The following is a 14,461-nucleotide window of genomic DNA, read 5'->3' on the forward strand; positions in this document are numbered from 1 at the left end:
ACAAAGCTTGGTCTCATAAAGTCAGCAATATTTGATTTCGGACACCAAAGTACAACAGCTGCACCACTATTAAACTGTTAACTGACAACTATTTTGATAATTGATCGATTGCCTCGAGTCATAAAAAAATAATCAAAACTCTGATTTCAGCTTCTTGATCTTTTACTGGTTTATCTGACTACTTTCTTTACTTCTCTTTGGAAATAAACCAAACTTTGGGCTGTAGACAAAAGACATTTGAAGACATCACCTTGGGCGCTGGAAAACACTGACATTTTTCAATATTTTCTTATATTCTATGGACCTAACCACTAAACAGTTGATCATTTTCTCGATTAATCAATAGGAGTAGGGCTTCAACTAATTATTTTCACAGTCGGGATGCAAATCCAATATTTAAGATCAGTAATGGTGAGACACTGGTGCAGATATGAAATGTTCCAATATCTGCATTGTACCAAACATGACTTATTGTGCCAACCCTACTGTAAATCAAAGCAATCATAAGGACCTTTTGTTTACCTTAAAGCTTGAAATTTTGGTCGATTTTCCACCCTCTTTCAATGTTTTGTTGACCCAGTTTACAATTATGTCATCATTTACTTTCTCTCCATTACCCAAATCCTCCAATACATTCAGAGTATATCTGAAACAATAGACAACAAAAACAACAGTAAGCTTACATGGCAAGAAATATATGAAATCTAGGACCATAAACAAGAAAACACACCAGAATTGAAACAAATGCATTTTAAAGCACACGAACAATGTGACTCTTCCAAATATTATTCAGTGGGACCAACATGAGAACACAATGTGATCAACAGAATCCTAACATCTCAAAGTAATCACCAAACTTTTCTTTCTTGTTACAAAAGTGACATTTGACCAGTAATTTTCATTATGAAGGAATCATGATGTCATGGTGCATCACCTTCGCATCAGCTGCCACACAAGTGCCAGAGTCAGGGTGGGATTACCATCATTTAGGTCCTGTCCACCAATGCCAACAAGGGAGAACTTGGCGGATTTGCCCAAATCCACTGCATAGTTACAATTTTCCAACTGGGTACACAAGAGAATATATATATATATATGTGTATATATATATATATATATATATATATATGTGTGTGTGTGTGTGTGTGTGTGTGTCCACCTTTTTCATGTTGGCCCCCATTTTGGGGTAAGGAGGCTTGTTGACATCAGTCCACACAACAGGCACTTTAATCTGCTCATAAAGCTGAAAGATGATGAGAGCATCCTGTAGATCTCTACAAAATTATATGTGACAAACATGTCAGACCCAGTACACTGTGAAAGTATTTTCATGAAAGAAACACGAGGACAAGTATTTCATGTGTAAACGCACCCATACAGATGATTGACATGTGGGTTTACGCCCAGGGAATTCATCCAGTTTCTGAAAGTCCTCTCTTCTCTTGTTTCACCTAAACAGAAAAGGACCTTGGGATTTTCAGTGTTTCTGTAATTTAATGAGATTCCTACTGTACTGGCAGTAATGGTAATCAATTATTCTAAAAACATAGCTTCCCTATCTCAGAAATAGATTTTGCCTATTTTTATAGTTGTTCCCATTAGAGGACCCCACAGTGGACCATCACAACCTGTGCTCTGGATCTTGCTGTCACACCAACTACACACATGCGCCCCCCAAACTTCCTCTTTGGCCGTCTTCATCTCCTCTTGCCTGGGAGCTGCATCCTCAGCATCCTTCTTCCTATATAACCCTGCATTCCTGCTCTGCACATGCCTGAACATTATAGTATTGCGTTTTCCAATCTGATGCAAACAACGATGCCTCATATTCACCTGTTCACACATACACTCACGTCAGTGTCCTGCCATGTAAGGTGCTCAACAGTAGCAATATGGGGATTATGGACCTTGCTCAAGGACGCCTGTCTTTTTGTCAGTGCCACCACAATTAGCCATACAACTGCGGTCAGACATTAAAATGTATCTTTGCTTTGAATATATATATAGACACAGACACACACACGAAAACCTCCATTTCCCCCAAATAACACATACCTCTTGCCTTTCTATATTAAGTTATTTAAAAATATTAAGAAAAGTTTACTTTAACATTTCTATGCAGTATGTGTCAGATTTTAAACGGGTTAAATGCTTAGGCACACAAAGACAAATACCTCTAAACACCATGGAAGATTCCACAAATTGATGTAATTTGTTATTGAAGTTTCTGAATTAGTAATTAGCATAATTGGGTTTAACTGGGGCAATCGGAGATTTCTGATGTCTGCCAATCTGGATCCGGATCACCGCCAAAATTCAGTGGAGTCTTCCATGCCCTAAATCTGTGATGCAAATTTGGTGAGAATCCGTGAAATAGTTTTGACATAATCCTTCAAACCCTATATAAAGTGAAATTTTGATCCAGAATCCAGATGAGCTCCCAAAAAAATTGAGTGGATTCTTCCATGCCCTAATATCTGTGTGTCTGGTGCAAATTTAGCGAGAATCCATGAAGTAGTTTTGACATAATCCTTCAATGCCTATATAAAGTGAAACTTGATCCAAAATCAGAATCTGGATCACCTCCAATATGTAATGGAATACAAATAATGAATGTTTATGAGTTCAATCGTACCACTGAAACAATGTAAAAACATTCATTATTGGTTTATATAACGGCTAAAATAGATCCTTGTCATTTGATATTTCATTAATTTATAAACAGAAAAGGGACTTAAATTTTGGTGTTCCACTGCTGCTAAAGTCCAAATTGTGACGTGTAGTCCAGTGATGCTGTGCACTGACTTCGGAATTCCATAAAAAAACAAACAAAAAAAAACTAGTTCCTCATTCCAGCCAAAAATCACATCAGCTTTTTATTGGAACAGCTCTTCATGCATCCAGATGGCTTACAGCGAAGAGGATCTGTGTGTGTTACAAGAATTAGCAGCACCAGTTAGCTCAATCAAATCATCGTGTTGTCTCCCGCACACGTGCACACACAGACACAACCGGGTCAGCGCTTGTGCACGCGGGTACGACCAAAAAAAAAAAGACTGTGTACATCTCCTCAGTGCAGCGGGAGAAGATCCTACACAGATCCTAATATGGATCTGTGTAGAACATTTTGTCAAAATTGGTGCAGTGGTTTTGACATAATCCTGTGAACAGTAATCCTTCAAAGCCTACATAAACTGAAACTTGATCCAGAATCTGGATCTGGTTCCAGATTACCTCCAAAATGTAATGGATTCTTCCATGGCCTAATATCTATATATGGTGAAAATTTTGCCAAAATCTGTGCAGTAGTTTTGACGTAGCCCTGCTAACAGACAGACAAATAAATAAATAAATAAATAAATGCTGATTATTTTTTTATATCATTAGTGGACGTAATTAATAATCAAATCTGAAATTTGAGGTCTTAGAGCTCTGCCTCCATCTAAATTCTCCACCCACCTTCCAACAGTCCCCAGTCAATGTCCACATTTTCAGGTTTGGTCAGAGCTGGATATTTGTTAAAGAGATTGGCCACAAAGGCAAGGTTGAGTTTAGGGTTTCCACTAACAACGTCAGCTGGCGTGACAAACTGTCGACAGTGGAGCCTGTTGGCCTGTTGTAGCATGAGCTCTGCCCTCTTCATGTCATCTCTCTCCTGAAGGACACACAGACCACAAGTTCCATTCAGCCGGATGGTACAGCTGTTACCATGTGGTGAATGATGTCTGTCAACATGCTCACGTTGATGCCCGCCATGGAAATGTCTATGCGCGGCTGGCCTTCCTCTGTGCCTTTTGGGGAAATCTGATTCAGGAGGTGGAAATAGGCTCTTGAGTCCTTAAAAAAAAGTTAACCCAAAAAACATAAAGCAGCAAAGTTAATACGGCGATCTAAAAAAAAAAATCTCAAGACTGTTTGTATGATTAGTATAAAAACAACAGTTAGTAAAATGGGGGTGGAGGTGAGGCTGCAACATACAGCAAATAAGTTACAGCTCACTAAACTATATGTACAAAGACTTTATTTTAAAGTGAAATTTCAATATACTAGGTGTTGGCAAAGTCACAAACGGAAGAACAAGGGAGACAATATTTCCTTCCATAAGTAAGTGGTTTTGGTTATTGTTGTCACTTTGTCTGTGATATTTGGATGATAAACAGCTGTATGTCTCCTGCCGTACCTGTGTCACCCGATGACACGGATCATTAATTTCACTTATGTCTAGTTAATATTTTCCACTGCTAGACCAATGCCTAGTTAAAATTCTTGTCGTTTGTGACTAAAACTTGTTCGACAAGACTGGGGAGTTTTTTTTTTTGCACCTTAAAATAATGAGATTAATGACCCGCGCTGTGCTGCCACACACACAGAAATGTGCACACACACACACCGCTGACTTCATGAATGAAACTCGGTCAATAAAGGATAATTGTGTAAAAATATAATATATATAAATGTATTGTGATGGTTTTAGGAGCCGCGCTGCGTTGAACAGCAGCAGCTCAGCTTAACAGCGCAGATCCGTGTAACTTTCAACACTAATATTTGTGAATGTGTGGGTGTCAGAGTAAGTTTAATACTTTCCTGACATAATTTAATGTAATTTAATTTTACTGGCTCGATATCCAGGACAAAATGGCATTTTAACACGTATTTTGCGAGCATTTTTCTGAGTGTGTTCAGTCGCGAATCTCCATTGAAAATGCATTAACATCCGGGTACTTCGTCAATATTTTGCCCAGTTAGGAGACGTCATGTCGCTGTTCATGAAGGGACGTTTTCGTTTAATGTGCAGCATTGGGACTGCGTCCTCTAGTTCTTATATTATTACGTCATATCTGTACCGCACGTGTTGCCAATGTGCTAACGCACCGTGTAGAGACAGTTGAGTTAGTGGTGCGTGACACGTGACACATGACAGTGGTGTGCCGCAGGATTTTGTAAATATAAAAAGGGTGCCGTGGCTCAAAAAAGGTTGAAAATCACTGTCCTACCCCCTCCTACCACCACCACCAACAAGCCAAGCTGCTTGTAACTAAAACTATACAGAGGTAGTTCTGATTTGAGATATGTAAAAAGAATAAATCTTTTTTTTGGTGGGGGGGAAGCAAACCCTAAGCTCAATCAAAGCCACTCCGTAAGGTTTTAAACTGATGGAATTTTTTTAATGGCTCTTATCAGTTGCACTTAGTCAAACGTCGCTGTATCTGAAAAGGGATGTGATGATTATGATGTTTTACATCTGATCACTAGGTGACAGTAATGTTAGGTAAATGCATGGTAAAACAGAAGAGAAGATCACATAAGAGAAGGTAGTAGACAAAACTTGGTACTACAAATTAGGACAGTCACCGATTCTTTTTGCGATTAGTTGACTAATTGGATAATATGTAAATTGCGGCTTGATGCACCAGCATGCAGCTGCTCTTATATAACCATCATTAGCTTCAAGCTTGAAGTATTTAAGGTATGTGCTAATTAAAAATAAAGACAATTAAGACGATAGTTCATTCAACTTTTACTTGGTAAAAAAGTCGTTAATTTAAGAGGAACATATTTTTAGCACTGTAACATAGCGTTATAAAACATTAGCATTATCACATTTCCTATTCAAACATGACATCGCTGTTATAACGTTACAACACACACATATGTGTGCTAAGACTAATCAATCAATCAATTTTTTTATATAGCGCCAAATCACAACAAACAGTTGCCCCAAGGCGCTTTATATTGTAAGGCAAGGCCATACAATAATTATGTAAAACCCCAACGGTCAAAACGTCCCCCTGTGAGCAAGCACTTGGCTACAGTGGGAAGGAAAAACTCCCTTTTAACAGGAAGAAACCTCTAGCAGAACCAGGCTCAGGGAGGGGCAGTCTTCTGCTGGGACTGGTTGGGGCTGAGGGAGAGAACCAGGAAAAAGACATGCTGTGGAGGGGAGCAGAGATCGATCACTAATGATTAAATGCAGAGTGGTGCATACAGAGCAAAAAGAGAAAGAAACAGTGCATCATGGGAACCCCCCAGCAGTCTACGTCTATAGCAGCATAACTAAGGGATGGTTCAGGGTCATCTGATCCAGCCCTAATTATAAGCTTTAGCAAAAAGGAAAGTTTTAAGCCTAATCTTAAAAGTAGAGAGGGTGTCTGTCTCCCTGATCTGAATTGGGAGCTGGTTCCACAGGAGAGGAGCCTGAAAGCTGAAGGCTCTGCCTCCCATTCTACTCTTACAAACCCTAGGAACTACAAGTAAGCCTAAGTAACTAATGAAATTGTCATCGTTAATGTTAACACTAACATTTACAGCTAAGTAAGTAGATCACCACAGACGTTAATGCTAGCAGCTAACTAGCCAGTTATCTTACAGAGACGACTATTGCTTTGTCAGAATCAGCCACAACGCGTTTCCTTCTCAGATGCACCTGCATTGCCATTGTACAGCCGTGGAAGGAAAGTTCTACCTTGCAGATTTTGCATTGCACGTTTTTCTCTTTAATTTGGTTAAAATGATCTCCAACTATTAGCTTCGTTGCCGACTAGCCACGATATTGTTTGAGGATATCTTTTCCGGTGACATCACGGCTAACCCGGACTACCACTACTGCGCATGTGCGTGAAGGACAGAAAGGCAGCAGAAGACACAGCAGCAGGTTTGAGAGAAAAAGCTTAAAAAAAAAAGATTACGTCGGTTATTAACTCAGTCGCCTACTATTTTGATAGTCGACGTAATCATGACTAGTCTACTAATCGTGGCAGCCCTAGTACAAATCAGGTGAAATCTATGGAAACTGCAAGGAGTGAAGCAAATTGTGAAAAGTGACATGGTAAAGGACAATTTGATCCTGAAGCTAACAGGGAATGTCATCACAACGGCTTACTTTCAAATAGGAAGTTCCAGTTTACATTGAGGCCATAGGAAAATAGACCTGGTGCATAGCTGAAGCAACAATACGTATGCTTTTAAAACGCTGCTGATAAGCTAGTAAGCTTTACTGACACTGACACACAGACGGATCATGTGCTTCAGGGTGAGAACTGTATTTAATAAAGGCCCCCCAAATAAAAATAAACAAACCTTGATCAGACTTGATACAGATCTTTCAGATTAGATTGGGACATCCCTAATGTAAAGCATGTTTCTAATATTTTTCAAGCCATAATAATTTGAAGACCCACCTTGATGTCAGAACTAAAGTTGTTGATTGGAGGATGGCCAGCATTTTCCAGGTGAAAGTTTGCCCACCGTAAAAGCAGTTCCTCTGGAGATAGTTTCATCAGGTCCTCCAGCGTTTCCCCATCTCTGAGCAATGCTGCCAGTGCTGATGATAGGTAGCAGTCATCAGTTAGCTACTTAACTGACTAATACACTTTACAGATACAATATGGAGACACACAAATTAATTATGTCCAACATATGAACTTTATCCTGTACCTTCATTCCTGCTGAGTTCAATATCGGCAAATAGGCCAATCTTGATGATCTGCCAGAGAAGACCCAGCACCAGATGGGGCTTCCCCTCTTTCAGATCTAAAGCACCAATATTTACAACATGGCAGCCAATGGCAGAAGCAGAGTTCAGGGCCAGGTTAAGATTCTCCTGTAAAGTATAAGACATCAGTTATGAGAACAATGTCATAAAAGAACAATGAAGCCATAAATAAATTTATTTTTACTGACCTGTGTTGTAAATGGTGTCAGTTTCTTTTTATTTATAGTTCTTTCATCTATTGTGTCAGGCACTGACAAGTTGACCATTTTGCTGTGCACACGTAAAACACAATTTGAAACAAATCAGATTGCTGATGCTGCATTCACATAGCAAAGTAAAAGGTGGTTTGAAATTCATATGAACATGTGACCGAGCATAGAATAGTTGCAACTGTTGCAGTCAGGTGGACCTACTGCTTTTAGGCACCTGTTTGGTTGGGCAATCTTAAAGTGCGATTTTAATACAGAGAGTCTTCAAAAACTGCAAAACTATGTACACATTCAGGTGTAGGCTTGGGTATCGAGAACCGGTTCTTTTCGAGAACTGTTAAGAAATGATTTGATAACGATTCCCTTATCGGCCCTTCAGAGCGGCTGTTTTTGAGGGCGTTTGTCAGGGAAATGATCATTTCTGTACGTTGATGGCAGACCCTACAGCGGTTCTGTAATCAACCTCTTCACTTTGAAGCTGATTCGATGCTTTTCGGAAGCGGCAACTCCGCTTCTTAACCCCTCTCAAAGCCATTTAAAGATGTCAATCATGAGTCACTTTGGTGCGGGTTAAAGTCACTAACTGGGATTCTCGTCTTGTTGCAGTCAAGAAATGAGAATCATCTCCATTCTGTTTGTACTGCTCCAAATGATGCACCGCTCTCCGCTGAGTCACGTTACAGTCCAGCCGGAATTAATAACTTCAAAGCGAATCGCCATTTTAAATCAAATGACACCTCTTTCCAAACGTAAAACAAACAAACTAGAATCGACCAAAATGTTTTTTTCCTCCCAAAATGAGACATCCTGCGTTCTTTATGAATTACATTGATGCTGATGTGCAGCACAGCCGGCTGCAAGAGCTCAGCTCAGAGGTATGGAGTGACAATGCCATTAATGTCTGAAAGGAAATGCTTTTGACAAAAACTACAGATTTTGTTTATTTCTATTTAAGTCCAGAGATCAAGGATCCAGTGACCAATTTCATATTTATTTATCCTAAGACTCAATAAAATGTTGACATAGAAAACCTGTAAAGCCTACTTGTAGTAGACAGAAAATTCACAAGAGGTATCAATAAGGGAATCGATAAGGAATCTGATCAATAAGCGGAACTGATAGAAAAAATCTTATCAATACCCATCCCTACCCAGGTGTACGAACTATTACTCACAGCTAGCTGTCTTAGTGAACACAGACTCCATTTGGATGAATTCAAAACCAGCCATAAGAGGGCAACCCAAACTATATGGAATCATCTGTAACAGAATTAAATAACATGTAAGTTGCCTAGGGCAGCATGGTGGATGAGTGGTTAGCACTGTTGCCTCACAGCAAGAAGGTCATGGGATCGATTTCCAACTGTGGCTTTTCTGTGTGGAGTTTGCATGCTGTCCCCGTGTTTGTGTGGGTTCTCTCTGGGTGCGCAGACCTCCTTCCACATCCAAAGACATGCAGGTTAAGTGAACTGGAAACTTTAAATTGTCCGTAGGTGCGCATGCAAGTGTGAATGTGTTTGTCTGTTTATATGTGGCCCTGCAACACACTGGCATCCTGTACAGGATGTATCCTGACTCACACCCTATGACTGCTGCAAATTCTCCTGTGTTGTTGTGGGACTTGACTGATTACACGCCATTCCACCAAATGCTGCCGCTGATACCGGTTAGCCAGCAAACTGGAGTTACAGTCCCTCGTGCAAAGGAAAAACAATAATAACAATAACGGATAATAATAACGGATGGCTGTCTGGATCCGTGACCATCGTGTGCCATTTCTCTGGTTATCACAAGAGCTGGACATCAACCATTTTCCAGCAGATTTCACTTTTAACAAGAGATTTTGTCATGGAAAGCCTAGCGGAGGCTTCGCGCGTCACGATGGATTCGCTACTGGAGCGAGACAAAACCACCTCCGTTTTGGTCTCACAGGACGGCTTTGAGATGGCGTTCAGACAGCTGTCGGTGGTTTTTCCATTGAGTGATTATCCGAGAAATTGTGGATGTGCCTGGACATGCGAGAACATGCCCCGTGAGGCTTCATCACGGTGTTGCTTTGCGCCATGCGGCACCACCGCGACGCGCGGAATTCCTCCGCACGTCTGTCTCAATGTGCCGACAAAGTGCTGATGTCCACGGCTTTTCACAATTCCTGTGCTAGTCAGACGACGTCCCGGATAAAACACAGCGTCCAGTTTGGAAATGAACGGCACATTCCACTGTTACAGGAGTTTTTGTCATGGAAAGAGGAGCGGAGGCTTCGCGCGTCGTGGCTGTGCCGCATGGCGCACAGCAACACCGTGATGAAGCCTCACAGGACATGTTCTGGCATGTCCAGGTACATCCACAATTTCTCGGATAATCACTCAATGGAAAAACCACCGACAGCTGTCTGAACGCCATCTCAAAGCCGTCCTGTGAGACCAAAACGGAGGTGATTTTGTCTTGCTCCAGTAGCGAATCCATCGTGACGCGTGAAGCCTCTGCTCGGCTTTCCATGACAAAATCTCTTGTTAAAAGTGAAATCTGACCGAAAATCGTTGATGTCCAGCTCTTGTGATAACCAGAGAAATGGCACACGATGGTCACGGATCCAGACAGCCATCCGTTTAGAAATGAAATGGTCGTTCAGCCTGTCGATGGTGGCTTCGGAGCGCGGCGCACCCCATAGCCGCTGGGGGCCGTCCTTAAAACGACAGTAACACTCCTTATTCTCTACCAAGCCCATAACATTTTCACCGAAAGACAGATAAATTTTTCTAATGGTTTCCAGCTGCCAGTCTCTAACATTTTCTGAAAAAATTCTGATGGAAAAAAAGCCCAAATCATTCCACCATTTCCTGACAACAAAAATCCACCGAGGGGGTGGACCACTCCTCACTCAAAGCCTGCTCACAGGCGAATGGCGCAACCGACAGGCGTGGAAAAACTCACGCATGCACACGAGGATTCAAGCTTGTCTGATGCAATCACGGGTGATTCAAATCCATATGGTTTTTTGAAAAAAATAAGGTCGGATACTTTTCTAATAGACCTCGTATTCTGATGTAGGATGCACTGTGTAACCACTGATTTTTTTTCAAAACTTCAGTAAAAAAGGCATTCATGAATGTTTTTTTTTTTGTTGTTTCATGTGCTTTGACCTCTCAGTATTAATGTATAAAAAGTTTCTTTTTGAGAATTTTACAGTTGTTGAGTTTCAAGTTACCAAGGTTTGCCGGAAGGATGGACTTTCTTTTGACAAGCACAACTTACAGTTGTGAATAATAATTACATTTTCAGATCATGCGGGCTTTTGCCCTGTCAACTGCCCATATAACAAGGTCACAGATACAAACAGCAGAAATGAGATTCCTCCGTTGGGTATCTGGGTTTACACTCAGGGACAGGGTGAGAAACTCGAATATCCGGCAATAAAGCCGCTACTTCTTCCGAACGGTAGTAGCCATCTGATATTGTTTTGATGGCCTCACGAGGGAGGTCTTCGAGGCATGTCCAACTGGGAGGAGGCCCCAGGAAGACCAGGACACACTGGTGTGGGGATGCCTCAGGTTCCCCCAGGAAGAGTTTAAGAACTTGGCAGAGGTTAGGGAAGTGTGGGATAAGCTGCTTATCTGCTGACACCGTGACCCGGTTAAGTGGCAGAAAATGAATGAATGAATAAAGACATACATTTTCCTATCATTTTGTCTTCTATTCTGAGGGATCAAAAAGTTTACTGGAGCAAACAGTTCCCCTTTCTTGAAAATCTTTGTATTAAATACTCTCCCACCCAAACAAAACGTACTGAGATAGGTTTAGCGTGTCTGTTCAATATGAACTCAAAACCTAATGCTGTCTTCTTCAATACGAGGCAGAATATTAAGAAGGGTGCAAACTGAAGAGTGGAATTCTCACCAGAGGACTATGCCATCTCCAAGCCCTTTGAAGAGATCTTCGTTATGAGGATCCATGGGAAGGATATGTTTACAATCAGGGTCATTTTCCAGGGCAGTGTTGATCCAGTTCACAAAGGCAAAGCGTTCCTCTTCTGTAAAAGGTAAATATTTGTACTCCATTTGAAGCAAAGCATAAGCCCAACAATAGTAAGCTAAATAACTCAGAATGACTCATTAAGGTCCTATTTCAGTTGGTCATACTGTCATTATGGAGCTCTTCAATAATAAGTGACACATATATACCTGAATTGCAGGAGGTACAAAGTCGATCATTACGGTCAACATCAGAAGGGCAAAGAAATAACTGACAACTGGACTCTAGTTTTTACCTGAATAAGAGTGTTGTGTGCCCTCACTCGACTGCTCTGACGTCCCTCCAATGGCCAGAATGCCTTCTTTTTTGTTGATGGCTTTACGGAAGGTTTTTGCTATTTGACTGCACTTCAGGTCTTGGAAAATCTAAGAAAATATGAAATGAAATACAAGGATGCAATGTCAAACATTTAATATTTAAGTCTTCCAATGCTGAAGCAACAGCAGCTACATAAATCTAAGATATTTCTCAACAGATATCATCATGCACCATATATAGCCACCTAAACTGACAAATACGTTCCTGTGGAGGTAAAGTCAGTCTCGGCAGTGAAGTTTATTTCTACATCCTTGCCTTGAAGAAAATGAAGGACAAAGTCCTTAGGGTCCTGGTGATGCATGTCTTACTGTAGGTTTTGAGACTTGTACTCTAACCAGTGAACTAAGCGGATGACTGGATGCTTTTGATACTAGATCTCCTTAGAGGATCCTTGGGTCCCACTAGAATGATTGTGTCTAACAAATGGTTACTTAGAGTGACTCAGAACAGGGGAACTATTTGCACTTTGAGGGAATGTCAGCAACAATATTCTGTCCATATGGCACACTTGTATGATTCAGCACCCAGGGAGCTTAATGTTAAGGACCCCCACTGAAAAGGGCAAATGGACATCCATGTTCATCTGGTTGTAGCAGATGTATGTAAGTAAGTAAGTGGACTGCATTTATATAGCGCCTTTCCATCTGCACCAGATGCTCAAAGCGCTTTACACATCAATGCCTCACATTCACCCCGATGTCTACACACCGGGAGCAACTAGGGGATTAAGGACCTTGCCAAGGACCCTTAGTGATTTTCCGGTCAGGCTGGGATTTGAGTCGAGGATCTTCTGGTCTCAAGCCCAACGCTTAACCACTAGTCCATCACCTTCCCTAGAGAACATTTTGTCTCAGTTTGTGTTGCTGAAAATTGTGCCACTAAAATTGTAATTTTAAAATCAAATATCACATCACTCTTGATTAAGAACACTGACTGATTTTGAGCACTGACCCTTGGAAAACAAAACATATTGTTCCATCACTGCATGTACACATTCACATCATGTATGGCTATTTTTGAGAAGTGGGGATAGACCTTTTGCCATTCAGGATGCAAGACTTCAATAGTTTGGGAGATAAAGTGATACACAGCACTAGCACCTGCTCTCAGTCCTGATCTGTGTGTAAATTGTGTTATATGGCCAAACAAAAATATAAATTTTGGATAAATTGATCTGAGACGTATATCGGAAAATGAGCTTAGACCCCCAGTTTATTAGGCTCATAAACTCCAAAACTTCAACTACAACCCCATTTCCAATGAAGGTGGGACGTTGTGCAAAATGTAAATAAAAACTGAATATAATGATTTGCAAATCCTCTTCAACCTATATTCAATTGAATACACCACAAAGACAAGATATTTAAAGCCCAAACTGATAAACTTCATTGTTTTTGTGCACATTTCAAAAAAGCTGGGACAGTGGTATGTTTACCACTGTGTGGCATCACCTTTCCTTCTAACAACACTCAAGCATTTGGGAACTGAGGAGACTAATTGTTGAAGCTCTGTAAGTGGAATTCTTTCCCATTCTTGCTTGATGTACGACTTCAGTTGTTCAACAGTCCAGGGTCTCCGTTGTTGTATTTTGCACTTCACAATACGCCACACATTTTCAATGGGCGACAGGTCTGGACTGCAGGCAGGCCAGTCTAGTACCCGCACTCTTATACTACGAAGCCACGCTGTTGTAACACGCACAGAATGTGGCTTGGCATCGTCTTGCTGAAATAAGCAGGGACGTCCCTGAAAAACACATTGCTTGGATGGCAGCATGTGTTGTGCCATCACAGCTGTATAAGTTGCCCATGCCATGGGCACTAACACATCACCATACCATCACAGATGCTGGCTTTTGAACTTTGCGCTGGTAACAATCTGGATGGTCTTTTTCCTCTTGTCCAGAGGACATGACATCCATGATTTCCAAAAACAATTTGAAATGTGGACTCATCAGACCACAGCACACTTTTCCACTTTGCATCTGTCCATTTCAAATGAGCTCAGCCCAGAGAAGGCGGCGGCGTTTCTGGGTGTTGTTGATGTATGGCTTTCGCTTTGCATGGTAGAGTTTTAACTTGCACTTGTAGATGTAGCAACGAACTGTGTTAACTGACAATGGTTTTCTGAAGTGTTCCTGAGCCCATGCGCCAAGATCCTTTACGCCAGAGGTGCCCAAGTTTGGTCCTCGAGATCTACCTTCCTGACACTCTTAGTTGTCTCCATGCTCCAACACACCTGAATCCACTGAAAGGCTCATTAAAAGCCTGATAAGTCTTTCATTGGATTCAGGTGTGTTGGAGCATGGAGACAACTAAGAGTGTCAGGAAGGTAGATCTTGAGGACCGAACTTGGACACCCCTACTTTACACAATGGTGTCGGTTTTTAATACAGTGCCGCCTGAGGGATC

General features: G+C 41.2%; 1 protein-coding gene across 4 annotated transcripts in view; it reads right to left on the bottom strand.

The window, feature by feature from the left end:
- pls3 (plastin 3 (T isoform)) overlaps nt 1-14,461 on the bottom strand; it is a 64,730-nt gene that overhangs the window by 15,180 nt on the left and 35,089 nt on the right. For all 4 annotated transcript variants that reach the window (XR_004562770.1, XM_034178712.1, XM_034178713.1 and 1 more), the window contains exons 4-14: nt 11,968-12,097; nt 11,598-11,730; nt 7,681-7,762; nt 7,435-7,600; nt 7,179-7,321; nt 3,742-3,837; nt 3,460-3,655; nt 1,373-1,451; nt 1,160-1,274; nt 935-1,065; nt 523-646 (exon numbers count right to left, since the gene is read on the bottom strand). Coding sequence is in view for 3 of the 4 variants with exons in the window: in XM_034178712.1 (XP_034034603.1) it covers nt 523-646; nt 935-1,065; nt 1,160-1,274; nt 1,373-1,451; nt 3,460-3,655; nt 3,742-3,837; nt 7,179-7,321; nt 7,435-7,600; nt 7,681-7,762; nt 11,598-11,730; nt 11,968-12,097 (1,395 nt within the window). In the remaining variant the exon portion in view is untranslated. The remainder of the gene's footprint in view (nt 1-522; nt 647-934; nt 1,066-1,159; nt 1,275-1,372; nt 1,452-3,459; nt 3,656-3,741; nt 3,838-7,178; nt 7,322-7,434; nt 7,601-7,680; nt 7,763-11,597; nt 11,731-11,967; nt 12,098-14,461) is intronic.

This window comes from Thalassophryne amazonica, chromosome 9 (genome assembly GCF_902500255.1).
Source record: "Thalassophryne amazonica chromosome 9, fThaAma1.1, whole genome shotgun sequence".
Taxonomy (NCBI): domain Eukaryota; kingdom Metazoa; phylum Chordata; class Actinopteri; order Batrachoidiformes; family Batrachoididae; genus Thalassophryne; species Thalassophryne amazonica.